Here is a 24,473-nt window from a genome sequence, read left to right as displayed (position 1 = left end):
TCTGCCGAAAAGGCCACGCATGTCACTCTATCTGCATGTTTGAGGGGTGAACTAATGGGCTGGCCCTTGTCGAGGTTCCACAATTGCGCCGTCCTGTCGTATGATGCGCTTGCAAGGATCCGGCCATCTGGAGATATAGCTATGGCGCGGACAAAGCTGGTGTGCGCATCCAGAACTGCGGTCTGCTGCCAGGTGGCAGTGTCCCATGTCCTAATTGAGCGATCGACTGATCCAGATATAAGCGTCTTTCCGTCAGCGGCCCAAGCCAGGCAATTCACCGAACGCGAGTGTCCTTTGAGAGTCGTCACCAGCTTGCCTGTCTCCGAGTCCCAAATTTTTACTGAGAACTCGGCGACGTGGTATCCAGCAGTCGCGATCTTGGCCGCGTCCGGCGAATAGATGACTGTGCCCACATAGGTGTGCCCTGTCTCTATTGGTGCGAGGATAATTTCCCCCCTCTCCACATCCCATTGCCTTGCGCTCCCATCATTAGACCCGCTTAATACTCTACGACCATCATAACTCCAGCAGACAGAGCATACACCCTGTGTATGCCCCGTCCATTTAGCGATGACCTTCCCGGTCTCGATGTTCCACAACCTCACCGCACCGTCTTCACTCCCACTAGCCACTTTCTTGCCGTCTGGGGACAATGATATGGCGTACACTGGACTTACTCCGTCCCGCCAGCGTTCGCCAATCTGTTCCCCGCTCTTTAGGTCCCATACCCGCAGTGAGCCATCGCTTGAACAAGTGACGATCCGTTGCCCGCCTGGCAGGTGTATGACGCCCCAGACGCGACTGGTGTGTCCTTTAAATTTCTGGCGCGGCGTTAGCGCCGAAGTGTCATGCTTTTCAGCGATAGGTGAAGAGATATCTGATATCTGATTTTCTGCAGCGTTGGATACAGTCATGGCTATTACCTGAGGATTGCAGGTAACCACCGTCTCAGCGTCTGTTCCCTCAAGTGCATGTCATCACTCACGAGAAGATGTTTATCGGGACTCGATGAATAAAAATCGCGCGCGGGCTGCCCGATGTGTCGAAGCTAGTGGGTGGATCAACTTGTCAAGTATAATTTGACGATATCAAATCATATATGTGCAGAAAAAGCGCCCAGGAACCATGGTGACTTTGATCTTTGATCATTGGAACTTTTCTCTCTTGTTTTACATCGGTTACTCCCACATCGCCCCTGAGTAGCTTGTTCCACTAGTACATGCAATCGCGGACTAGTATGAGAAAATACTGAATCGTGTAATACGAGCCTTTGAACTTTTGCTCAGTTCTGCGGCCACCGCAGGCCCCACCGGGCTCTGACACGGAGGATGGGAAAACGGCAGTAAGCTTTGCCAACCACGTTACTGACGAATCAACAATTATTATTTCCGTGTTCTGAACTTGACAGCATTAATATTGCAGCGCTTCGTATCTAACCTTCCGCATTCGGACTGATTCTGAATGTCTAACTTTATGTCTAATCTGACTTTACTCCCGCAAAATTCTATTCATGGAGAAACCCGAAATTTAGCACATTTCGGGCCGCTAGACGCAAGATAGGCGTGACTTACAGTATGCATTGAGCACCTCCAAATTGCCTTTCCTTGATATGTTAGGTACGCAGTCGCATTTCGAATATACACCGCATTGCTGATTGGTTACTATAGGCCTTACATAGCTAGCCTACATCACGTTTCAAGCTTGACTCGAAGGGTTTGGCGCGCCCAACTCCGAACTGAACCGTGGCGCAGGCCCTTGGCAATGAAATCGACGAAATCCTCGCCGATCGTGGAAAATTCACCCAGCCTGCCAGTGGCGTATATACTACCGCCCACCGCGGACAAGTTGAGTCAAACTTATCTCAAGATTCTCAACGTATGGATCATCGACGTGGTCGCGATTCTCACACGATTATCCACTCGCAGCGCAGTGCTTGTCGAGAAATTTCTACGAGCGTGAAAGATGATCACATCACAAAAGGGGTATCAATCAACCTGTGACATGTGATAGGATGTTTACCGTGTTTTGCGGTATTTCAACCTAGCTGGTAGTAGTACTCAGCGCTCAGAACCGTCTTCACTTATAGTATGATTGTTTGTTCGCTGACAGTGAGAAAAGACAGAAAACTCTTCCAGGAGTCTGTAACATTTTGGTTTGATTGGCATGTGATATGCCGTAGAACTCACCTTGGATCTCGATTATCATGGCGTCCATGAGGACTTATCCTTCTCACTTGAGACCGTCTCACACTTCTTGTGCTTTGTTATTGGATTCCCTCGCACATTTTTTCATGTGTTCAGGCCCTCAGGCCCAGTGATACTCTTTGCGAACAAGTCATCCCCCTCATGATCATTAGACACTCAATTATCGTTTGATGAGTCTGAACATGGAAGTCCACGTAGCAGCATGCGCATGCATATGGGCCTTTGCATTGCGCGTGTGATATTGTAACCACATATTCTCCCAATGAATTATCGGCGAAACATTATGATATGCAGTGAGAAACGCTGTTTAAAGTTGCTCCTCGGGACAGGTTTTATAATTAGTAGTCTGCCAGTACTATCGATCCTTCATTCACAGTCAGTAAAAACCCTTCGTAACACAAAAGTTAAACATTTGATGCCAAGTGAGGCAATTCATGATAAGATAACGGAATTGCTGGGAGTAAGTAACCTAACAGGGGCGATGAGCTTCATGAAACATCTACCAACCTCCCAGGTGCCCTGCAGGGTTCTTATCATGACACCAAAGTAGACATAGCAGCGCAATAAAAAAGATAAGACGACATTTGTTGGCAAGGTACTTGATAACGAATGGTGTTGTCCGAGAAGTGATTTGAAGCTTGTTGCTTTCTCAATGCACACTTGCGATGTCTCCGAACCTAAAAAGTGTATGTGCACACACATCAAACCAGAGCTCTGTAGAGGAGGTTGCGAGAGTAAACCATAATGTGTTAGGCATAGTTGTTAGCTCCGCGCAATTTGAACCCATTGAGCAACTTGCAGCGCTGCCTTCCTCTGACTACTCTGAAAGTGCAGCGGCGATCAATATCACAATATAACAACGTTGAACTCAATCAAGTGATACACCTGTACGATGAACAGGCACGACCTGTCATGCATTGGCATTTGACAACCTTACCTCCACTGGTAGGGCTACATGCACGGACTGTCATCGGCTGGAGAGGGAGAAGAAGCGGCCCAGTGTGGAATATTGCCCTCAAATTGCATGCCCCGAAGCAGGGAGGATGGAATGCGACCTACGGTGGATGTTAGAGTGCCACTCATATACTCCTTGGAGGAGGATGAGAGGCAGCCTGTACCAACAGAGGTAGAGCACTCATGTCAGAAGAACATGAAAGGCGACCTTGAGTGTTGCAGTCGTGTAGAATTATCACGCCGTGTGGAGTGACTCGGACAGGGCAAAATATGATGCTGAAGCCATGCCACATGAGGAGCGAGGCGAGAGGGTGATAAGCAAAAACATTTGAACAGAGTGAGATTCGAACTCACGCCCCCGAAGAGACCAGATTCCGTGCTCATCTGATGAGCTGGTACTCCTTAGTCTGGCGCCTTGGACCGCTCGGCCATCTGTCCTTGTTGTTATCCTCGCCCTGAACATATTGATTCCCATCTGTCAATTTATGGCTATTCATATATAGTTTGTTTGGCGACATTTATTTCTGAAGGTGTAGGTCAACAAACACAAATAAGTCATTTTGGCAACTTCTGCAATGAGAGTGGTTCTAACAGAGTCATGCACCTGAGCATCGGTGGATTCGCACGTGTATATCCATCCAGGTCTTGTGCTGGCTATCGCTCTCGTTCATTTACAACTTCGCATTCAAAACGTTCTGCTAGCAATCATGCTGATCATGTTCGGTCGCTAAATGAAAGCACGAATGCGCTAGTCAGCTTCCCAACAGAAATTCACAATCCTAATCCTCATGGACCTTTGAACAGTCTTACGGTCACTGTCAAGGATAATATATGCACAATAAACTTACCAACAACATGCTCGTCAGGCATGCTTCGCCGTATGTCGAATATTGTGCCGCGTTCTCTTTCTAATTTTATTGCAGACTTCACTCCACCTTTTGACGCGACGGCGGTGAAGCTTCTGAAGGCGGCGGGTGCGAATATTATTGGGAAGGCTAACTGCGATGAATTTGGGATGGGGCAAGCCTTATCCTCGGGGTTCGCAGCTTTCCGCTAACACTCGTCCACTCAGGTCTCTGAACGTGAACAGCATCCATGGCCCAGTGGTAAATCCATATCAGTCCCCAAGTGAGAAATCCACGCCTTGGGCTGAGCGTGAAAGAAAATCGGCGGGCGGAAGCTCAGGTGGAAGCGCTGCAGCTGTTGCAGCTGGTATGTGTGACGCGTGAGTTCCCAACTAATAGAAGTGGCATAGCACTCACTTAGAGACAGTGCACTAGGTACAGATACAGGTGGCTCTGTTCGTCTTCCCGCATCATACTGTGGTATTACGGGCTTGAAACCCTCGTATGGCCTCGTTAGCAGGTCTGTCCCTTCACAATTCATATTTTCAGAAACTCATGGACGGCAGATGGGGTGTGGTTTCTTTTGCTGATAGCCTTGACTGCGTCGGTGTGCTTGGAAAGTCCGTCGACACAGTGAAGACCGTATTTGGTGAACATGACAGCCACTAGCGAGAGCACCTGAGTTGACAGATCGAGCAGACTCAATTTCATTATATGATCCAAAGGATCCCACCGCAGCGACACCTCATATAAGAGAGAGGGCAAAAGCTGCAGCAGAAACACTGTTATCTACTCTGGATCAGGACACGTCTGACCCTGACCTCTCGGCGCTTCGGATTGGGATACCACAAGTCCGTCTCGTCTCTCAGTCCATTCAATATGCTCACAGTCTGAGAATTTGAGATAGGAATATTTCCCTTCTGAACTTAACACTACCATCGTGACCGTGGTTCGCAAGGTTCTAGAGCGACTATCGTACCTTGGTGCTCAATTGATCCCCGTCACCCTTCCTTCGACGCCGTATGCATTGAGTGCATACTACGTCATAGCAAGCGCGGAAGCGTCAAGCAATCTAGCGCGTTATGACGGAGTTCAATATGGTTGGCGATGACATCCACAAGTTTGTTCCTCATCAACTGATCCTGTCCAGGTACTCGTTCCCCTCTGCTCCCTGGCGCAGATAAATCCAAACCCGGCAGTGTGTATGCACATACGCGCTCAGCGCATTTTGGAGCGGAGGTGCAGAAACGCATCCTCCTTGGCACTTACGCACTCACAGCTGAGTATGTGTACCTTGGCTTGAATGTAAAACCTTAGCTCAAGCTGTTGGCTGCAGCGCATTCGACAATTACTTTCTTCAAGCCCAACGCGTCCGGCAGCGAATCAAGACCGACTTTAATTCTGTTTTTCGCGTCCCCGATGCACAACTATCCAATCCCTCGCCAAACCCTGATGGTGTGGACATTATCTTACATCCTTCTGCGATTGGTACCGCACCTCGACTAGACTCAGCTGCGGCCTCTGGTCTAGGTCCATATTTGCAGGACGTTATGACTGTTCCCGCTTCCTTGGCTGGCTTGCCAGCGTTGAGTGTCCCTGCCGGGTTAGCCGCCAATGGTTGGCCTGTTGGTGTCAGCGTCGTTGGACAGTGGGGTTCTGACGAACTAGTATTACGCATTGGGAAGGTGATCGAACAGACAGGAGACGAAGATGATGATTCTTATAATCATCTTTGGCCGGTGACTGATATGCTTTGTGGGCTCCATATCCCGTAGATGATCGTGATTTGGCTTGTCGAATCAGACGCATTTCCGCCCTCAATTAGCACAAACGCGCCTACTGCTCCTTGGACACATGACTGACGTTCAAACGCACGAGGGGAGCAATAGAGTGGTGAGTTACGACGGGTAACATGTGGTAATATACAAGTGTGTGCGAAAACAATGTACGATTGGATGTAAGATACGATGCGGGGACTACGAAAGTGCAGGAAAGATAGTAAGGCGAGCCAATCAGCAATAGTAAGTGGTGTAAATCTAGGTTAAAAAAATGAATTTAAACATATCTTACTGATGGATCCCGATAGGGATCCCAACCTCTCAAAAGCCTGAGATTCAATTGGAGTGCTTGCCCCATTGCAAGAAGCCCTCGTATATCGAGTACATCACCGCTGCGTTAGGGACGACACGCATTAAATGGGCACTCAGTCCGCCGTAAAGGGAGCGGGCTCCCTCTTCGGCGATAACGGTCCGCAGCGTTTGCAAAAGACCAGTATACTTGACAACCCCGTTCACAGACGGTTGTCGTAGTCGCGTCCGTAAAACCTGTACCATATGAGGCGCGATGACACTCCTGCTGGCCTAAAGACGTACCTCATGGGGATATGTGATCAGACTGGCGACGCACTTGGCGGTTCCGGCAGAACCGAGCATTCCAAACCACTCGGTCATGCCTCCACGACCTTCAGTGCCTGTGGATAACCGTTTCAGGCGCTCATACAGCACCCATTGAATAGTTCCCTCTGTCACACCCAAGTAGCTAGCACTCAGCCCCTTGTAAAAGCCTTTCATGCCTTCCTCACGGAAGATCTTCGTAATCATCTTGAAGCTCCCTCCAAAGGCGCGTGAAGGTCCGGCGGTTGCACCTGCATTTGTGCTTGCGAGTGAGGAAGGATGTCGACGTTCCGATGATGTAAGCTGCAGACGCGTCTTGACAACCCAGATTGGATTCGTTGCTGTTCCTGTTGCAACACCAGCAATTGCAGCTGCGACAAGGTGGACATAGGAGTTTTCTTGTCCGTGGTTGAAGTGATTAGCGATGATTTGCTTGCCATTACCGTACGTGTAGAAATTAATCGAACGGGCGGGTATGACGCCGACTAGAGTTGGTACAAGGCCTTTAAACAACGCTCTTGGAGATTCATCGCGGTATATGTCACTGAATCGCGAGACCTCAACATTTGATCGCGGGTGAGGAACGCTGATTACACGTACCGTAGAATGTGTCCTGTTTCAACAAAATTCCACAAAAGACCACTCGAGCGCTGCGGGAGCGCCACGACACCACCTCCTACAACCCCAACTGAAGTATGTTTTTCCCTGAAAAGACTGGACTGTAACCGAGTCTTGACGACATCAAATGGACTCGTGACGATTGCACCACACATTCCACCCAAACTAAGACATCATGAAGGCACGTCATATAGTAAAAATACGAAGTGTGAGCTCACCCTCCTGCTACGAAATGCTGCCATGATTTTGCTGGGAGGAGGCTACTGGATGCAGTCGGGTTTGTCGTAGTTGGGGGTGCACCGGCCATTGTATCGATCTAGTAAATATCCTCCCAACGAAACAAGTCCACCGGTTTCTAAGATCCAAAAGACAGTTATGAACAAGTAAGAAGGAAAGCAGCGAGGGGCAATTTTAAGGACAGTAATTTTTTTCATTACAAGTCACGTGATATGTGAAAATAATGATTAGATTATGCAGATAACCGCGTTTTCATGAAACGCGATCGAACATGACTCTTCCATCACATTATTACTTCGACGTGACTGACTTGGATATGCAAGGTCGTTCACTGTAAAAGGACCTTCGGACTGAAAGACATGTTTGTCCTATCTATAATAAAAGTTAGCGTTTCTCCAACAGTCTTGCTGTTTGACATTGACTTGTCGCTACTAGGATACCATTGCAATTCTGCCAGCAAATTTTGGTGTGCCTCCAGCACAAGCTCTCATTGCTGAAATAAACAAAAAGTATGCAAATAGAGTCCTCCACGATGTAGGGCTGTGTATTTGCGCGTTCGATCTGGTGGAAGCGGGTGAAGGCAAAGTGCGATACGGAGATGGGTGTTTATGGTATAAAGGTGCGTTCTCGAATTTTCAGTCTGTCCTGTGGCGGCGACTTATCTTAATGAACAGTCAGATTCAGAATGGTCGTTTGTCGACCATTCGCATCAGAGGTGGTGCTTGCTAAAGTAAAGTCATCAGACGAAGACGGCATTCGATGTATGCATGCTTCTTCCCTCTCTTCATGAATATTACTAATTTTACCAGTGAGCGTAGGATTTTTTGATGATATGTATGTACCTCTAGCATATCTACCTCAACCATCTGCCTTGTATGTCACGTGGCGCTCCATCCTTCGCAAGTTACTCACAGGTTACTTCAGTGACCCGAATGAACGAGCTCATTTCTGGCTACCAGACTCAGAAGCAACAACCCCACACGAGCTTTTGGAGTCTGCAACAGCAGACCGGATGTATATCGACCAAGGGGAAGTAGTACGGGTCCGTGTTGAGGCTGACGAATTTTATGACGACGAACCTGGTCCGCCAAAAGCATCAGAGGGCATTGCGGTGAAACGAGAGGCCCGACGCGCGCCATATAGCATCATCGTGAGCTTGCAGGCACGGTTCTATGCACTAGCTAATCATTCTTACTGCAGTGCTCCATTGCAGAACAGGGACTCGGGCCTGTGCCATGGTGGAAGAGTGCGCAACCTGATGGAGATGCTATGGACCAGGAATGATTAAATATATGATAATCCGCTGTCCGCCTGGTATGTGTATGACACCCTAGACGCGATCGGCGTGTCCTTCGAATTTCTGGTGTGGTGTTATCGTCAGAGTGTCCTGCATCAGAGTGAGACCTTTGATTTCCCAGCGGTAGGCAAAGGCACCGTCGTTGTTGTCTATTTCTTCCCAGTGGCTACTGTTACCTAAGGTTTACAGTTAGTCAACATGTTAACTTTGTCTGCTAAAGTCTATATTGTATCAGGAATCCACGAATGCGCGTGTATTGAACGACGTGTTAAAATTGGCGTTTTTCAATACAGAGTTGTGCCAACTGGAAGGTTAACTTGTCCAACAATTATGTTTGAACCGCCTTATTATGCCTCGCGTCCACTACCACCACGGCGACAAAAGTATAGGCTGTGTAGATCTCGAAGTGCCCAAGCTTTATTTCGTTATTTTGAAAGACTTCTGTCCTGTCAGTCGCAATCTTCACTAACCACATATGGCGGTTTCCAAGGTAAATGTAGTAGTGACTGATCCCGCCCTCCTTGCGTGGTCCCGCGTTAAGTGTGCTAATGATTTTCTTCGCCGACCCACATTCTGGGTCTTCTCCATGAAATGTAAATACTGCGCTGTACATGTGGTAAAACACTGGTCTTTGTAGACAGGACCTGACTTACAGATTTGGGGGGGTGAGTTATAAGAAGCGAACGAAAGGATGCAGCAGCAGGAAGATTCAGACCTTCTGTAGATGGCACATGACCCTGAGGACTCGCGCAGGGAATATACTATATAGATCAGCACGACTTTATACAATACAGCATGACGACAGCAAGTGAACAGCAGGCATGGGTATACGAAATTGAGTTTAATCGCTGACCGCGGCTAGATAGCTCTATAGAAGAAGCGTGTCAGTAAGAATTTTCAGAGCGTCAGTAGAAAAGAGCGAACAGCCGAAGAGAGAAAATGTGTGGAAAGTGACAGGCGAACGTCACAAGTTGCTTGCGCCAGTCGACAAGATACTCACCTCTCTATCTTCCAGAAATTCCCAATACGCCAACGCAACAGCGATCCAAAAGCTGGTATCAATGCCCAATACACGCTCCTCTGCTCTGTCAATCTCGAGAAGACCCGTCACCGAAGCCGCGGTGAGTACCGGTGTGCGATCATGAAAGGTCAAAAAGGACGTCGGGGTCGTCGGAATAATCTGGGACAACCGATGACCTGGACCAGGCGGTTGGGAATTCGGCCGGTTGAGTTGCGTGATCGTAAATGAGGCCGCGTGCGAAGGCCTACTGTTTTTAAACAGCGACAGCGCGCGTGTTATGAACGACGTCTGCTCGTCTGGCTGAGGTCCCGGGATGTGCGGTGTGGAGTGCGGTGCCAACAAGAATTGCGTTGCCTGAGGACGAGAGGCACGTTTCTGTACTGCAATGGGCGACGGGGATATTTCCTCCAACCGTGCCCTAATGCTTTGCGGTGTGGGCGGTGTGATCATGATGGAGGCTGGGGGAGGTGTTGGGGGATAAGAGTGCACTGTTGATGTGCTGTCTATGGACATCTTAGAGGTGCTGGGTGAGGATATCGCAGCAGGGGGCACGTTCGTACGACATGAGAAGGACAGGGCAGCATCTGTATGGTTAGGGGACGTGCGGGGAACAGGAAGGAGGGATATGGAGACGCCAGGGGGAAATGATGGTGCACGGATGCGAATGTACCACCCACGCTTGGGCTTGTGGATCGTCCAGCAGATTGTTGATGTTTGATTGTGCTTCGCAGAGAATATGAATTAGTGGAATGCATAGGACTTGAAGACGCACGACGACATGCTCAATAATCTCATCGTCCCCTAAAAATCTTTCCTTCATTCAGGTGAGCAGGTGAGGGAGGGAGTTGCAGGGCTTGTGAATCGCACCTTGTACCATATGACATTGTCGCGACCCTCCTCAAAGACGTTGATTCGCAGGTCAGAAATGACGTCGGAGCTGCGACAAACCAAGGTAAAGTGTAGTCGTGGCTAATTATTTGAACAACATTTACCTTTGCACTACATACCGAGCAAGGTTTGGATTGTGAATTTGGCTCTGCATAGCTCCGGCCTGTGTACACGAAAAGGTGTCTAGCGCTACGCTCAGTTCAGCGATAAAAAGACCCGACGCATCTGAAACGGTCTAATGTGGCTGTGCAAATTTAGTGACTTCAAGTTGTGACCCAGTCTTGAGGCTGCACGTTGAACTTTCGAGAGGTCGAGTCTTGGATGCCACCTGGGCCTGCGTTTGGATGGCTTTGCGTTCTCCACTCAGTTACGGACATTGCTGTTCGCGCAGCACAGATCAGAACCTCCCAGGTTCTCCCTGCCAGACCTGTGGTCACGGCATCCCCGGAGTTCTCTTTGCGCAAGAGCAAGGCAGAGGAGCATGATTTAATGTCACAGCTTGCAGGTAATGCTCAAGCTAATCATGATCATCCGATGCCGCGCATAAACCACGCGTTTTCTACCAACTCTCCAGTTCACAACACTTACCTGTCCCATCTCGAGGAACAGCAAGAGGAGCTGACACCACTGCCGCCTCAATTTGAAGACAATGTCGCGCCTGAGCAGTTTCCGACAGCTGCTTATACCCCTCTCTCCACCGAGCCTGCCTTGGAACCTCAACTATCCGATGATCCCCGTCTTGCGGTCTCTCATATCCCACTTGGAGCGGAGGGTTCCTTGAGGAACGCGTCTTCTTCCGAAGTCACGCTTGACTCTGCCCCTCCTTTTATACCCACGGGAATTGAAGGTCAACTATGCGAAGTAGCAAGCTCTGTTCCCTTCGATTTAGAAGTGTGTCTCTAGTCCTCTCGCTTCTGTTTGCGTCTTGCTCATTTCAATCGTGCTGTTATCCCTTAGCGTCAAGAACAAGCCCTGACTGCACCCATAGACCCCGCCCCGATACTTTCACGCAACCTCCAATCATCCAAGGTCCCTTCGTCCAAACTTGGCCGACTATTTCACTATGGCGGCTCGTCTATCTTTGTTGTCCTTTCCCTCACTGTTTGCTAACTCGTAATCACAGGTCTTGCAGCATCACTTTCGTACGGTGCAGCTTCCGAGCTCTTGCGTCGCTCTACCGCCTCCCATGCCGACAATACACAGCCAGTCATGATGACTGAAGCAAACATAGCCCGCCTGGTGTCTAAGCTCTCCCAGATGCGTGGTGCCGCACTGAAGGTCGGCCAGTTTATGAGCATCCAAGGTGCGCATCCGTCATCAATGTTTATTATTTTTCCGTTGCCGAACTAGGCGCTAGACATCCACCTCCTACCCCCAGAAGTCGACAAGATATTCCGCCGCGTTCAGGATAGCGCACACTACATGCCGGACTGGCAGATGCAACAAGTATTGTGCACATCTCTAGGCGAATCATGGGCCGAAAATTTTACATCGTTCGACCGTATACCATTCGCAGCTGCGAGTATTGGTCAGGTACACCATGCTGTCCTCGCTCCAAGCCGAAGTCTGTCTGGTGAAGACGGCCGACGCGTCGCTGTGAAGATCCAGTTCCCGAACATTGCCAACTCAATCGCGAGCGACCTTGGCTACGTCAAGATGCTTCTCACGGCTGGAAGCTTGCTTCCGCGGGGGCTGTTTCTAGACCGTACGATTCAAGTGTGTCCTCTGTCGCGCCCTCCTGCCGCGTTTTGAATGTCTGACTTTTGATTCTCGATCTTGCCTCATTTCCTGCTATCCGGACACTTCACTGCGTCATATCTCAATATCAAAGGTGATGAAAGACGAGCTTGCTGACGAATGCGACTACTCGCGCGAGGCAAGTTTCCTGGAACGGTACGGGAGACTAGATTGTCTTGGTGCAGACGCACGGTTCAAGGTCCCGTGGGTTTGGCCAGGTAGCACACAGCGCGTTCTTGTGATGGAGTATGTAGAAGGCGTGAGCATTGGAGATACTATAGTCGGAGATCTGCCACAGGAGGAGCGGAACGAGGTGCGCAGGTTGTTTACTTTCCCTATTGTTGATCTTAGAACATACATGTGCTGTAGATTGCATCGCGAATCATCGAGCTTTGCTTGCGAGAGCTCTTCCAGTTCAGGTTCATGCAGACAGACCCTAACTTCACGAATTTCCTGTGGGACTCAAGGACACAACAGGTATGTCTCTGAGGTTGGCGCATTGTAGTTTGCCCTTCCTCGCACTCAAGTTTCCTACTCCACGAGCGATCTTACTAAGTCACATTGCAGCTATCCCTAGTGGACTTTGGCGCAACGCGCGAGTACACAAAAGAATTCATGGACAGCTGGCTACGCCTCCTTCAAGCTGCTGCATCTGGAGACCGTACTGCATGCGCAGAATGGAGTCAGAACCTCGGATATCTCACTGGAGAGGAGGGTGAAGTACGTTCATCACCTCGCCGTCCCACACATGAATTCACGGAACACGTTCGCAGGTCATGCTTAATGCGCACATCGACTCCATGGTCCTCCTGGCTACCCCCTTCAAACTCACGACCACACAGCCTTTCGCATTTGGACCTGGGACACCATGGGCGGATATTACAGCTCAAATACGTGAACTTATACCTGTGATGCTCAAGCACAGGTTGACGCCCCCGCCGAAGGAAACGTATAGTCTGAATCGGTGAGTGATAGGATACATTTTCCTTTGAATAAGAGGGGGATTTTGTCGCCAACTTTTTTTTACTTATTCGTGCTCTGTTTACTCATTGTTTGTTCCGTAGGAAACTGAGCGGGGCGTTCTTGCTTGCTTCGAGGTTGCGTGCTGTAGTAGACACCAAGAAGCTTTGGGACCAAGTTACTGATTCGTACAAGTTTGGTTGACGATGAAAGTCTGCGCTGTGCTGTCCAATCCGTGTATCAAAAACTCGCTGCAATGTCAAGCTGGCATAGACGACTGCTCGTTTCTTTCACCGATGTCATTGTCAACTTATTACATAGTAGCATTGTAGTAGCATAGCTCTTTCGATGTTTAACTTACAGCATGCATGATGGTCTGCGACTTACGTATTCAAGATGCTGTGCGTCGAAACAGTCGCGGGTGCCTGGCACGTGCCATTTGATTACTTACCTTGAACAAGTCGACGTCAGAGTCCAGACAACACAAACATGTTGAGCACTAGGCTGATTCGAAGGCTCTTGAAACGTCTGTGCCAAATCTTGGCGGCACTCGTAGTTTCATCTGCCCAAAGATTGCGCATCCTCGTGACTTGCTTTCGACACTTGATGACCAAGATTCGCAGTTTCCCCAGGCACAATACTGACTCAACGTCCTTCCCTCCAGACAGCTGCACTGTCTTGACCAATGATTCCAGTGTACGATGTCCCCGGGCCAGCTTACCGTTGCCACTTCACAACCGGCAAATAACTTCAGCAAGTGCCGCAAGCGGCATGCCAGCGCCTTCATTCCCCTCGCCCCATCCATATATGCACCCTACTCCGCCTCAGGCGTCTACGCCTACACCAACTGGCAGCGCAAGCTCTTCCAGTGCTCCGGACACCATTCCCGAGTTTAAACCATTCGTTGCGAATGAGATTTCACGATACGAGAATCGTCCTCTTGTCACGGTGTACGTTGATGCAGTATTATACCTTCACGATGGATCAATCTTGAGCAGTTGGCCTCCAGAGACAAAGATCCCAAGCGCGATTCAATTCCAGCACTCATGAGGCAGTTCCCCAACGAGTGAGTGTACAGCTGGTGCGTGAATGTGGATGACAAACAATTCAGATCATGTCTGTGGTTGAGCGGTGATTGGCAGTCATGTGTACACCCGGAAGGCGTACTGTATTTGTACAACCACCGCCGAGTAAGCATTCGATCATGAAGGTCTTACATAATTTTCACACATTCTGCAGGGAGCATTCACGGAAACAAAGATTGATGGCATAAATATGGATGGCGAAAAGATGGATGGCCAAATGCTCAGGTTGATCGACAAATGCGTAGATGAGTTGTATGACCTAGCGCGAAGAGAATCATTGAATCTCGAAGCTGATGCCAACATCGAGCTCGTCGTGCAACTAGCGCAGACTGAAACCGAAGGCGGCCCACAAGTGGCTTGTCATTATTATTTCGTCGACCACGCAGCTCGAATTGTCTTTTGGTTGCACGATCGCCATCAAATTGAAGGGAAAGATGACATTTTTAGTGGGATCCGAGGCGTTGCCGATCCGAGTCACATTCGTGCGTTATGTAAAACTTATGATGACACCGCTGATATAGACGGGCCACTAGGATATGCTCTGGAGTCTGAGTACTGGTTTGTGATGCTCAATTGTACGAGTTTCACTTACTTCCTGCCGGACCTATTTTGATTCTATTGTGGTTCCAGATTCTATGACTATCATGACATGGACCGAACAGGACGCACTGTGAATACTACCCGATCCACCAGATAAATAGACCGCAGATCATCAAGGAACTGAGGGAGCTTGTCATGCATACAAGTGCAGGTACTGATCGCCCGAATTTCACCGTCGATTGTGTTTGAACGCGATTCAGAGGTCATCACTTCGGACATATCCTTGTCACCCTTTGATGCAGATGAACTTTCCCGAATTATGGAACTGATAAACCATCTGAAAGGTGTGGTGGTCCCCTTCGAATCACTTTCATCAGTAATAATCTAAAGTGTTATTACATATCTCCAGAGAATGATCTGGACAATGACCCACATTCCACTTGTGTTATTGGTAAGCCAAACTACACACACAGATCAATCAAAGATTTATCGTCTCGTCAACAGCGAGGTTCATGCATTACTTCTGTATATTCTTCATTTCGACATCTTAGCATGTGGCTCATTCATGATGAAGATAGAGCCAAGTTCTTCAACTTCTGCGGTCTACCTTGCGCTCGCCTTGAAGCCGACAAATCGGTGTACGGGGAGGATACTGACTTTCATCCACTGACCCGTAGTATATCTTTTGCTCTTAACGCCATGCTTTTTTGGGCACCGCAAGCACACTTAGAAGAACTTCAAAAAGTGTGGGTGGATGAATGCACTAACATGCCGAGGTGGAAAGACTTCAACAAAAACCTCATGATGGAATGGACTGGGATCACAATCTATGTATGTATCATGAAGTCAGCACCTTCCTTCATAACTTGATTATTTCCAGTCCACCGTCATGTTAGCAGTAGATGTAAGTTTCCTTGCAGTGCCGAATGTGAATATCAGCCAGTCACAGTCGATCGGGATCATTGCAACCTACCTCTCCATTATCTTCATCACCGGCTCCTTGATCGTCTCAGTCCTGCTGGTGCGACAAAACCAAAGATATGGTTTTGAATCAGCGGACAAAGCAGCAAGTTCTTACCCTAGCGTGCACCACTTCCATGCTAACTAATTCCATCAGGCAATTTTCTTGTCCAATATGACGGGGACGTTTTTCGGAGTGAGAGCCCTTGCCACGGTTCACAGTCTTCCCTACGCAATGCTTATGTGGGGGTAGGTGGACTGCTACTCCATAACGGGGCTAATAGTTACCTTATTCTTGACTAGGATGATATTCTTTGCAGTCGCCATTCTGTACAACGTGTTCAAGTCTACGACGGTGGCCATGCTGGCGTCGGTTGCCAGCGGGTGCGTGGTTGTTATCATGTTTATTTTTTGGTTCATCTGGGCAGCAAGAGAGATCCATCTTTCCGAGCGACTGGCTAAGTCTATTTTTCCCTCAGTACTAGCAAGAAATATATCATAGTGCTTCCGGATGTTTAAGTATACGATGGCAAGAGCTTTACGCACTGTATTTGTAGCATTGAACGTCTAAATCAGTATTCAACTCTGAGACCATACACTGTGTGTACTGAGCGCTGTTACGGAGATGATAAGGGAACGTTACAGGGAAGGTACTTAAAATACACCGTCCTTATTTCTCACCGAGCGAGTTTACCTGTAGAAAACCTTGCCATTGTACGGTATCTTGTGAATTTTCTACGTCATGCAACCATCAAGGCTTCATGGCAGTGGCGTGCACAAGTATACTGCTTAGGATTAGGATTCGCGGACTTTGTTTTGTTGGCGGAATAACATTGCCGACAACTGACAAGTCGAGAAGGGGTAGTGACTAACAAGGAGACCACTCCGTCCCCTGGTACTGTCACGATCCGCAAGTAGTAGACAGCTCCACCTCAGATGTCCTAGAAAAAAATTGCAGTAGTACGTTCCTGTTCTGAACTGTCAGATAAAAAAAAATGCATCATTTGCCGATCAAGGATTCGTACAACCAGTGAAAACAAATCACGGACGACCTCCAACAGAATCAGATAAAACAAATATATCCATGGATTGGGAAGACGAATTGGATGGCCAGCTGTGCTTGGCCAAGTTTTGAGAGCGTGGACTGACTGTCACACTTCTGGGTTTGCGTGGATTGGATACTGGTGGTTGCACGGTTGTGTGCAGTAGTTGGATATCATGGCATTCCTCGTCAAAGGTAGTCAGATGGTGTGACCTGAAACATGATCATTGATTAAACTAAACAGCGACCGACTTCTCGTAGCAACCAGTTACTGTTGTAGGCGATAAAAATTCACTGCTATCATCGTCGCCCAGCAAGTCCGCTCTGAGTATTCTGCTTAGGAAGAGACTTTATTCACCATCCGCAGAAGTGAATCTTAGCCACGTCGAAAGGATTGAGAGCTCTTGGTTACCTGGTAGACCTGATCATTGTTTAATCTTCAGCAGAATTAACCAGATAACTAAGATCACTATTATCAAAATTAAACGTTAGAGTCCCGAATAAAGTCAATTCAGCGTGCATAAATTCAAAACAGCGCTACTGCGAAATTGCATCCTTCACACCCATCAGGCTTCAACAAGGAACCTTCTTTGAGATTCCACAGGTTACATGCCAGATCTACAGAATAAATTAAGTAATTACACGGGAATGAAGCCGCGAAATGGAATACCTCGAAGTTTAGAAGTGGAGGATGATGTGGGAACCCTTTGACTCCACTCCGAGAACCACGAAGTCCCAGGTCAGGATAACGTTGTTGTTTGCATCAATTGTGACGCTCGCGTGTCCAGACGTAAGGTTTTTGGCCGCTCCATCGAAATCAAGTTTCACCTGGTCGTCGACCTTGAGAGGAATTATGGACGACACGAGGAGGATGTGTCCAATGATAGGGGCATCGATAAAAACATGAAACGCCAGACTGCGGGAGGACGTGTTGATGGTGATGTCGGCCTAGGGTGGAGGGTGTGGACACCGTTCAAAAGGGTGAACGAATACCACCAGCAACATGGACTGACCTCAACAAGGCTGATCCTGACTTTCTTGTTTATGATGCCCTTGTCAGCCTTAGTCACCATCTGGTGCGTGTAGAGGACTTGTCCGTCGTCGAGCTTCACACTTTCGACATGAGCTTTGAAGTGATCCAAGTGCTCTGCAAAAAATTAGGGTGGTGGTCCGTCTGCTGGCCAGCGTACTCACGACCAATAGCTAGGAAACCGCGGAATGAGCGTTGAGCTGAGGTACTCGAGAATATGATATTTACCTTGGAAGTCTTTGATTGCACGGTCTGAGGCAAAAGATATCTCGCCGGGGGCAATCATCTGCGAGGAGGGGAAGAAGGTCGACATATTGTATGGTGTGTGAGTGTGTGAATACTCGGGGTAGATAGTTGGAGAATGAAAACTGCAGTTTACAGTTCATGATGGGCAGACTTTATACCACGAGCACATCGTGGAGGCACATCTACAGCGGCGACATGTGAGGACTAAGCGATGAAGGCACCAGGCCACCGGACTTCATCTTCTTGCGCGATCGAACAACAAATGATGCGGTCTTTTCTCCGCGCGTCGGTCTAGCCCGACAGTAACGTTCAAATTAATTCATAATCAAGATATTAGTCGTTTGTTGAGTAAGAATTGTTCCAACTCACGGGTAACTTACTCACTGGCAGGTCCGAAAAGGAACGGAGCTGCCATTCTGCTATGACACTGTCGGCACGCAAATTCACCCGTCAAGATCTATCCGAGGACGTCGAAATTAAAGGTGCAGATGATGCGCCATCTGCAAATATTTGAAGGTACAAGGCACTCCCTTCCTTCAGTGTTGTAATGCCTCCATGCCCGCGCGGAGAAAAGACCGCATCATTTGTTGTTCGATCGCGCAAGAAGATGAAGTCCGGTGGCCTGGTGCCTTCATCGCTTAGTCCTCACATGTCGCCGCTGTAGATGTGCCTCCACGATGTGCTCGTGGTATAGGCTTCCAGGTGCAGTAAGAGGCAGGAAAAGCTTTGTTCGTGAAAGTACGGGAGTGAGCGCCTTGACTAAAGACATGATGGATTGTGGATTATGCAGGTTGACATCGAGCTCTGTTTTCAAGTTTTAGGTCGCTCCTCCAGGCCTGCTAGGGGATCAATGATGCTGCACTTTTGGATAATGGATGGCACATGATTTGTGTGGAACAACTCCTTGGAAGGCTAAAGCCGTATTTGATAATCACTGTCAGTGCAGTCGCAGATATTTCTCAAATAACGGACGGAGTTTCAAATTGACTGGGCACGAAACGTTTTCTTCCTCGAAGTCATGTCCTCATTTCCTATATATTGCTGTTTTGCGTCTCAGCGTCTATGTGTGTAGTGCTAGCCATAGCAAGAAAGCACTAGATTTCACGCACGATGGAGGTTGCCGCATGCATCGACGGGAGAATGATGTGGGGGCAGGGAAACAGAGACGAGACATGAAATCAGGTATACGGCATCATGTCCATTGAACTGGTGTACAGTTCGACGTGATAAAAGTAACGTGGTGGTCTGGAGTAAGCACGATTTTGACGCAGACTTACGACTTCGTGGAGGAGAAGGCAGAACAAGTACTCCGGAGTCGGTGCTCGCAGACGGGCTTACGACATGGTCAAGAATAGATCCTGCCAGTTGAGCGGGCCGAACCCTTCTAGTCCGTGTGAGATTGAATTATTAGTGTCCTCGTGGAGTCTGGACTGCAGTGCAGTGGGGAAGACAACCTGAAATGTACAAGTACTAGTGCTAATGATAACCTCCCTTGCAATGGCACGACTATAAAACAATAGACCAACTCGGTACCTTTAAACTTTGCTCTTTCTCTGACTTTGCAGTCAACCCTGTCGTATTCCAACACCATGAACCAAGAGCGCAGACCACACCCAAGTCTACGACGATTCATGATGTCGTATGCCCCCGACTGGTGAGTTTCTTAATCACTGAACTTTGGGCTTGAGCTCATGTAGTCCCTTTTTCCGAAGGATTATATCTGGTGCGCTTTGGTGAGGATTTGGAGCCGTGGAGGTTACAGACGTGAAAGGACTAAAGATCGGATTAACGAACAGGGCAATCTTCTGGGTCATCGACAACCACGTCTCTGGGTTCAAGAGGCACTTCTCGCTATCTGATGTCTCGTAAGTACTGGAGCCTCTATTCGGGCCCATCTTCATGTTGAGAAATTTTGTTAGGTTACGATACCCGTGGGTGTTACTTATCAGCTGGGTTCACATTGACCTGCAACGCTCACTACATACCTACCAGCTATGCTGTCAATCAACGTGTCGGGGTAAGCCATAGGAGCACGAACAAAACCCTTTTATTAACGACATGCCAGACGACAGCTCTCAGCTTCATCTCTGGTGGCATCCCGTTTGTGATTCAGTCCCTCGTCAATATTTTAACAGTCCGGTCATGGTGGGATTTCCATCACAGCACCCTGGGACGTATGTACATAATTCTAGTTGCTGCATTATGGCTGCTGATGACGATGCAGTGCTCCTCTCTCTGTCGATGACAAGGACTGTCACACATTTAGTCAAAGTCACGGTTGGTCGACCTCGGCCAGGTAATCTTGCAATTTCACGCACATAGCTCTACCCGACGTATCTTACAATGCCTAAAGATTTGATCTCGCGCTGTCAGCCTGCGATAGGCTCTGAAGACCCTCTTTGGGGGCTCTCTACTGTAGACATATGTACGCAGACGGTATCAGTGATACTCGAAGATGGATGGAAAAGCTTCCCCAGCGGTCATTCCAGCAGTATGCCGGCCACTATTTCTCCTTGTTATTTTTCTGATGTGTCTGTATATAGTGTCATTTGCAGGTCTTGGATTCCTCGCCTTTTACTTGGCCGGTAAATTACATCTATTTGACACCCGAGGACATGTCGTGAGTTTCTCTTGCCCTGCAGACAGCTCAACGTGTATCTGACCACCCATGGTTCAGAGTAAAGCGTGGATATCTATCAGTCCTCTTGCTGGTGCATTGTATGTGGCAACCACGCGCACTATGGATTACCGTCGTATGATCCTTGTTTTACCAAATCATATTAGATCGCTCACTTTGCCATTCAGACCACTGGCAGGACGTCATGACTGGATCTGCGCTTGGCATTCTCCTCGCATATTTCTCGTACAGGCAATATTACCCTGACCTAGCATCGGCAGATGCACATGAGCCGTATGCTACCCGGTTCAAAGATACCAAGAGTATTGAACTAGACGGAACCGACGGAACCACGGACTCGTTGCTGGATCATTACGAGGAAGACGGCGAAGTAATCAGCACGAGACGTAATCCAAGGACTGGAATTCGACGATAACTTTCGTTTTTGTTTCCTTTAACATGCAACGAGTCTATCTTTTGTACGAATTTCGAAATATCATGATCTTACGACACAACATGATGAATTTCAGTCAAGCTAGAGTGTGCTGTCAATGGTTTGTGTTTCTCTCGCCTTAGCGTTCGCCTTCACGTCATGGATAATGGTAAAGATCGAAGAAGGAAACATACAAGTACACCTAAGGCATTGATTCCCTTTTGGACATGTAGATAAGCCTGATGTGCGAAATTCGCAAAAATCAGTGTCGACACATGAATCTGGACTCGACTGTGGCAAGAACACTCACTTCCACGATACCGCAGGCAAGAATATCGGCATTGGGACAAGTGGCAGCTAGCTCTTGGACACGCTGAATTGCCTCGACATGTTGATTTGCATTAAACAAGGTGATGGCATGGTAGCCGTCATGAAGTAAGGAGCATGTGAGACAAAATTGATGTACCTTAATCAAGAGTAGAAGACGGGTTTTATTCAAATCTCTGTCCACGAACGTGAACGCCAGGTCAAATGCTTTCATGGCGTCTTGAAACTGTCGTTTTTCACAGAGGGCGATGCCCTTAGGGATACAGCAGCTCATCAAGGACGGCAGAATGGTAATGCTCTATATTACCATGCAAGTTAGAAAAGGTCATGCGGCCGATGAGACAGTATATGTCACCTTAAGTGCATCATGAAGTGCGCAATACCAGTCAGATTTTCTCGCCATTACAAACTAACGATTCGCATAAGAGTTAGTATAGTCGTTGCCATCAGTGTTGATCTCTTGTGTTATCAGCCTCTCAGCGGTATGCCAGTCCCCAGCCATGCATGCATGCACTGCGGGCTGACATGTGCATGGTGAGAGAGTGTTATAAAAATAAGGGAGGAAACATGCAAATTGAGAGTTAACGTTTGAGAAAGAAGACGAGCAGATGTGCAATGAACGGGAACTCACAGTTTTTGTGACTTGTGCTCACGAGGTGTCCTCTAGCAACACATCCTTGGGACGAAATGAGATGACGCACAGACGGAAATGAACAGGAACTTACCTCCAGAAAAGCATCATCGGGTACTGCCTACTTTGAGATTTTCTTATCTTTACCTCCGCTGAGGATGTGATTGCCATCCATGGAGAAGGTGACACAAAACACACTACCGGACAGTGAAGTGTTTGAATATGGTAATAGGTCGTCGATCCGAGAGTTACCATAGGCGATCATGACTGTCATCAGAAGAGGAGGCGACAAAGGTGCCTGTCGATCTCATGGCAATGTTACAGCATGGCCCTTCCAGGACTCACCGGCCTGCTTCCAGGTCAATGTATCCCACTCCCGTATGGTGTGATCTCGCATAGTGCTCGCTGAGAGAAGCCGTGTGTCCATGTCATTGAGCATCCACGCGAGTGAGCTGTTCCATGCTCCATTGAACACAGAATGAGCCTCGAAGTTGTCACGGTGATGCATTCCCTCTTGACTGGATTCCATATCTGTATATTTTCCAGTTGCGATGGCAAGATGTTCGAATTAATATTCACCAGTCGGGGAATGCCCAAATATATACATGATGCACGGCAATTAATTTGATTTCCTTGCACCTGCCATGTTTTTGCGTTCCAGAGCTCTGTCGTGGCATTCCAAAACGTGTTTTGTCCCCCGAGCCCGTCACGGCCATACGGCATCTATCAGGGAACACTGCGATTGTGAAGACCAAACTTGCATGACCTTCAAATGTTCGACTGGGTGTGGTGATTCGAACAATGTGCTCCGCTGATTCGGCCATGCAATTGGATGATGACGAAGTTCTTGGGCACAGTTGACGTGGACTTTTGGAGGTGCGTGTACGTACGGTACCGTGGCATTTGTGCTGCTTCTTATTTCGAGTATACGCCCATGGCGGCCCCAGGATACAAGGTTGTACAATTGGCCATCTCAAATCTACATATATATGTGGTTCACTTTCGACAATTTAACTCTGCATTGGTCAGAAAGGCTTCATGGTCGCCTCGAAGTGTTCCCAGGATATAGATAACGGTAATCAAATGGAAGCCTATCTGACTCGGAAATGCCCACCGTACCTGCGAGATTTCAAGGCGCTCGCCACACTAGTGGTTATAAACCTCCATCCATGCATCCTTCAGAGATAAAAAAGAAAATAAATCGCTTTCGAATCCTCATCATAGGAAGAGCCAATGCGGGAAAAACAACTATCCTAAAGAGGGTTTGCAACACCAATGAGAACCCCCAAATATTTAATAGCGCTGGGAAACAGGTGCGTATCGTGATGCTAATACAATACTGATAGTGATGACTGTCCTATCGACATCAGATCGATGCCGCTATTCTGAACGCATCTAGAGAGGTAACGTGTACTATCATCAGTTATCAACATGAACTGACGTGTTCTCAGCGCGGAGAGCACGATATCGAAAACGAAATGGTGTTTCAAAATAACTCGGGATTCATCTTTCACGATTCACGCGGGTTCGAAGCAGGCGGCGAATCTGAGTATGACAAGGTGAACACATTTATCGCGCGCCGCTTGAAGAAGACAGATATCAAGGATCGAATTCACGCTATATGGTAATTGGTCAACTTGGCGACATGCACTAGCTCACTTCTTTGACATAGGTACTGTATTCCAATGGATGAAGAAAGCAGATCTTTCACCGAAGCCGAACTCAGGTTTTTCTCCCGCTGTGACACCGGAAGCAGTAAGCTTTCACATCTGCCTGGTGATCGACTGATTCGCAACTTTGATCCTCAGTCCCAGTGATCGTGATATTCACGAAATTTGATGCCCTTTATGACGACGAATTCGTACGGCTAACAGAGGAAGGAAAATCGAGGACAGACGCCAATGCACTGGCCCCGAAGCGCGCCGAGGAGACGTTTGCAAACGGGACGCAATTGAAGTTCCTATACCACTCCAAGGACATCCGACGGCCGCCAAAATGTCACGTATGCCTCCCCGGTAAGCTGTGGATAGTCGAATTGCAATACATGATGACCATTGATCCGTTAGACATGGACAAGGACGACGCAGACTGTGGGCCACTCATCAAACAGACGGCTAGAACTCTGGACAGCGAAGTCCTTCAGCAATTGTTTGTCTCAACTCAACAAACGAACTTGGAGCTCTGCATGGAATATGCAGTAGAACGGTATTTGCTCATAATCTCATTTGCCTGCTGAAAATGTTATTAACTATTGTCCAGTACCCTCACAAGACTTGTTGGCTCTGAGCAAATCTCATCTGAGGAGGCGACAACGAAATTGTGTAACTGGTTTCCACATATTGCTGTAAGATTATAAAAATCTTTGAAAGTTGCTCTCATTTATGTTGGGCGTTTGCAGGCAGTATGTC

The 24,473-nt window shown here is 48.1% G+C and overlaps 9 protein-coding genes and 1 non-coding gene across 10 annotated transcripts; 6 read left to right on the top strand and 4 right to left on the bottom strand.

Moving 5' to 3' along the window:
- Positions 1 to 3,487: 3,487 nt before the first annotated feature.
- DEU56DRAFT_t80 lies at positions 3,488 to 3,596 on the bottom strand. The gene has a single exon. It is a non-coding gene; the product is annotated as a tRNA-Leu (tRNA).
- Positions 3,597 to 3,725: 129 nt separating this feature from the next.
- Positions 3,726 to 5,888, top strand: DEU56DRAFT_813838 (amidase signature domain-containing protein). The gene is made up of 9 exons (XM_041353689.1): positions 3,726 to 4,036; positions 4,082 to 4,178; positions 4,231 to 4,383; positions 4,431 to 4,523; positions 4,570 to 4,652; positions 4,703 to 4,854; positions 4,911 to 5,103; positions 5,154 to 5,286; positions 5,340 to 5,888. Exons 1-9 carry the CDS (start codon positions 3,757 to 3,759, stop codon positions 5,776 to 5,778), a joined length of 1,623 nt encoding a protein of 540 aa, XP_041206685.1. The 5' UTR covers positions 3,726 to 3,756; the 3' UTR covers positions 5,779 to 5,888.
- Positions 5,889 to 7,403, bottom strand: DEU56DRAFT_813835 (mitochondrial carrier protein RIM2). The gene is made up of 4 exons (XM_041353688.1): positions 7,233 to 7,403; positions 6,997 to 7,179; positions 6,376 to 6,940; positions 5,889 to 6,327 (listed from the first exon to the last, which is right to left on the bottom strand). Exons 1-4 carry the CDS (start codon positions 7,319 to 7,321, stop codon positions 6,118 to 6,120), a joined length of 1,047 nt encoding a protein of 348 aa, XP_041206684.1. The 5' UTR covers positions 7,322 to 7,403; the 3' UTR covers positions 5,889 to 6,117.
- A 114-nt stretch (positions 7,404 to 7,517) lies between these two features.
- On the top strand, positions 7,518 to 8,784 carry DEU56DRAFT_973311 (RNA polymerase III subunit Rpc25-domain-containing protein). The gene is made up of 6 exons (XM_041359513.1): positions 7,518 to 7,634; positions 7,687 to 7,870; positions 7,926 to 8,012; positions 8,061 to 8,124; positions 8,176 to 8,401; positions 8,452 to 8,784. The coding sequence occupies exons 1-6, from the start codon at positions 7,611 to 7,613 to the stop codon at positions 8,533 to 8,535; spliced, it is 669 nt and encodes a 222-aa protein (XP_041206683.1). The 5' UTR covers positions 7,518 to 7,610; the 3' UTR covers positions 8,536 to 8,784.
- Positions 8,785 to 9,274: 490 nt separating this feature from the next.
- DEU56DRAFT_813831 (uncharacterized protein) lies at positions 9,275 to 10,673 on the bottom strand. Its single transcript, XM_041353687.1, has 5 exons — positions 10,562 to 10,673; positions 10,437 to 10,506; positions 10,342 to 10,383; positions 9,549 to 10,292; positions 9,275 to 9,416 (listed from the first exon to the last, which is right to left on the bottom strand). Exons 1-5 carry the CDS (start codon positions 10,609 to 10,611, stop codon positions 9,390 to 9,392), a joined length of 933 nt encoding a protein of 310 aa, XP_041206682.1. The 5' UTR covers positions 10,612 to 10,673; the 3' UTR covers positions 9,275 to 9,389.
- A 105-nt stretch (positions 10,674 to 10,778) lies between these two features.
- DEU56DRAFT_872171 (ABC1-domain-containing protein) lies at positions 10,779 to 13,358 on the top strand (the record flags this gene model as incomplete). Its single annotated transcript, XM_041355761.1, has 9 exons — positions 10,779 to 11,258; positions 11,415 to 11,526; positions 11,581 to 11,760; positions 11,815 to 12,173; positions 12,289 to 12,507; positions 12,564 to 12,671; positions 12,762 to 12,914; positions 12,968 to 13,158; positions 13,259 to 13,358. The coding sequence occupies 9 exons, from the start codon at positions 10,779 to 10,781 to the stop codon at positions 13,356 to 13,358; spliced, it is 1,902 nt and encodes a 633-aa protein (XP_041206681.1).
- A 209-nt stretch (positions 13,359 to 13,567) lies between these two features.
- On the top strand, positions 13,568 to 16,332 carry DEU56DRAFT_813819 (uncharacterized protein). The gene is made up of 13 exons (XM_041353686.1): positions 13,568 to 14,104; positions 14,164 to 14,220; positions 14,266 to 14,344; positions 14,394 to 14,721; positions 14,773 to 14,797; positions 14,902 to 14,990; positions 15,040 to 15,123; positions 15,189 to 15,230; positions 15,284 to 15,304; positions 15,354 to 15,610; positions 15,660 to 15,845; positions 15,897 to 15,988; positions 16,043 to 16,332. Exons 1-13 carry the CDS (start codon positions 13,644 to 13,646, stop codon positions 16,239 to 16,241), a joined length of 1,920 nt encoding a protein of 639 aa, XP_041206680.1. The 5' UTR covers positions 13,568 to 13,643; the 3' UTR covers positions 16,242 to 16,332.
- Positions 16,333 to 17,228: 896 nt separating this feature from the next.
- Positions 17,229 to 18,331, bottom strand: DEU56DRAFT_902478 (uncharacterized protein). The gene is made up of 5 exons (XM_041356595.1): positions 18,040 to 18,331; positions 17,976 to 17,984; positions 17,795 to 17,928; positions 17,452 to 17,729; positions 17,229 to 17,399 (listed from the first exon to the last, which is right to left on the bottom strand). Exons 1-4 carry the CDS (start codon positions 18,122 to 18,124, stop codon positions 17,460 to 17,462), a joined length of 498 nt encoding a protein of 165 aa, XP_041206679.1. The 5' UTR covers positions 18,125 to 18,331; the 3' UTR covers positions 17,229 to 17,399; positions 17,452 to 17,459.
- A 1,224-nt stretch (positions 18,332 to 19,555) lies between these two features.
- On the top strand, positions 19,556 to 21,217 carry DEU56DRAFT_454350 (phosphatidic acid phosphatase type 2/haloperoxidase). The gene is made up of 11 exons (XM_041346305.1): positions 19,556 to 19,711; positions 19,770 to 19,790; positions 19,854 to 19,922; positions 19,977 to 19,988; positions 20,050 to 20,074; positions 20,123 to 20,231; positions 20,282 to 20,353; positions 20,411 to 20,548; positions 20,601 to 20,677; positions 20,735 to 20,810; positions 20,863 to 21,217. The coding sequence occupies exons 1-11, from the start codon at positions 19,647 to 19,649 to the stop codon at positions 21,108 to 21,110; spliced, it is 912 nt and encodes a 303-aa protein (XP_041206678.1). The 5' UTR covers positions 19,556 to 19,646; the 3' UTR covers positions 21,111 to 21,217.
- A 2,017-nt stretch (positions 21,218 to 23,234) lies between these two features.
- On the top strand, positions 23,235 to 24,301 carry DEU56DRAFT_872170 (uncharacterized protein; the record flags this gene model as incomplete). Its single annotated transcript, XM_041355760.1, has 6 exons — positions 23,235 to 23,378; positions 23,436 to 23,468; positions 23,517 to 23,689; positions 23,738 to 23,820; positions 23,874 to 24,080; positions 24,132 to 24,301. 6 exons carry the CDS (start codon positions 23,235 to 23,237, stop codon positions 24,299 to 24,301), a joined length of 810 nt encoding a protein of 269 aa, XP_041206677.1.
- Positions 24,302 to 24,473: the final 172 nt, after the last annotated feature.

The sequence above is a fragment of the Suillus clintonianus genome (genome assembly GCF_016758775.1).
Source record: "Suillus clintonianus strain FC179 chromosome Unknown DEU56scaffold_54, whole genome shotgun sequence".
Taxonomy (NCBI): Eukaryota; Fungi; Basidiomycota; class Agaricomycetes; order Boletales; family Suillaceae; genus Suillus; species Suillus clintonianus.
This window is presented reverse-complemented; position numbering and strand designations above follow the sequence as displayed.

Coding starts and splice junctions, on each gene's coding strand:
- DEU56DRAFT_813838 (XM_041353689.1), top strand. CDS start 3,757: ATGCACCTGAGCATCGGTGGATTCGCACGTGTATATCCATCCAGGTCT. Junction 5,104..5,153: donor TTATGACGGAGTTCAATATG/GTTGGCGATGAC, acceptor GATCCTGTCCAG/GTACTCGTTCCCCTCTGCTC. Junction 5,287..5,339: donor ACTTACGCACTCACAGCTGA/GTATGTGTACCT, acceptor TGTTGGCTGCAG/CGCATTCGACAATTACTTTC.
- DEU56DRAFT_813835 (XM_041353688.1), bottom strand. CDS start 7,321: ATGGCCGGTGCACCCCCAACTACGACAAACCCGACTGCATCCAGTAGC. Junction 7,180..7,232: donor CAGCATTTCGTAGCAGGAGG/GTGAGCTCACAC, acceptor ATGATGTCTTAG/TTTGGGTGGAATGTGTGGTG. Junction 6,328..6,375: donor TGATCACATATCCCCATGAG/GTACGTCTTTAG, acceptor CATATGGTACAG/GTTTTACGGACGCGACTACG.
- DEU56DRAFT_973311 (XM_041359513.1), top strand. CDS start 7,611: ATGTTTGTCCTATCTATAATAAAA. Junction 7,635..7,686: donor TTGTCCTATCTATAATAAAA/GTTAGCGTTTCT, acceptor TGTCGCTACTAG/GATACCATTGCAATTCTGCC. Junction 7,871..7,925: donor TGGGTGTTTATGGTATAAAG/GTGCGTTCTCGA, acceptor CTTAATGAACAG/TCAGATTCAGAATGGTCGTT.
- DEU56DRAFT_813831 (XM_041353687.1), bottom strand. CDS start 10,611: ATGCAGAGCCAAATTCACAATCCAAACCTTGCTCGGTATGTAGTGCAA. Junction 10,507..10,561: donor GCTCGGTATGTAGTGCAAAG/GTAAATGTTGTT, acceptor GGTTTGTCGCAG/CTCCGACGTCATTTCTGACC. Junction 10,293..10,341: donor AGATTATTGAGCATGTCGTC/GTGCGTCTTCAA, acceptor TTCTCTGCGAAG/CACAATCAAACATCAACAAT.
- DEU56DRAFT_813819 (XM_041353686.1), top strand. CDS start 13,644: ATGTTGAGCACTAGGCTGATTCGAAGGCTCTTGAAACGTCTGTGCCAA. Junction 14,991..15,039: donor TGTCATGCATACAAGTGCAG/GTACTGATCGCC, acceptor AACGCGATTCAG/AGGTCATCACTTCGGACATA. Junction 15,989..16,042: donor TACGCAATGCTTATGTGGGG/GTAGGTGGACTG, acceptor ATTCTTGACTAG/GATGATATTCTTTGCAGTCG.
- DEU56DRAFT_902478 (XM_041356595.1), bottom strand. CDS start 18,124: ATGTCGACCTTCTTCCCCTCCTCGCAGATGATTGCCCCCGGCGAGATA. Junction 17,730..17,794: donor TCAGGATCAGCCTTGTTGAG/GTCAGTCCATGT, acceptor CCTCCACCCTAG/GCCGACATCACCATCAACAC.
- DEU56DRAFT_454350 (XM_041346305.1), top strand. CDS start 19,647: ATGAACCAAGAGCGCAGACCACACCCAAGTCTACGACGATTCATGATG. Junction 19,791..19,853: donor ATTATATCTGGTGCGCTTTG/GTGAGGATTTGG, acceptor ATTAACGAACAG/GGCAATCTTCTGGGTCATCG. Junction 20,811..20,862: donor GCGCACTATGGATTACCGTC/GTATGATCCTTG, acceptor TTTGCCATTCAG/ACCACTGGCAGGACGTCATG.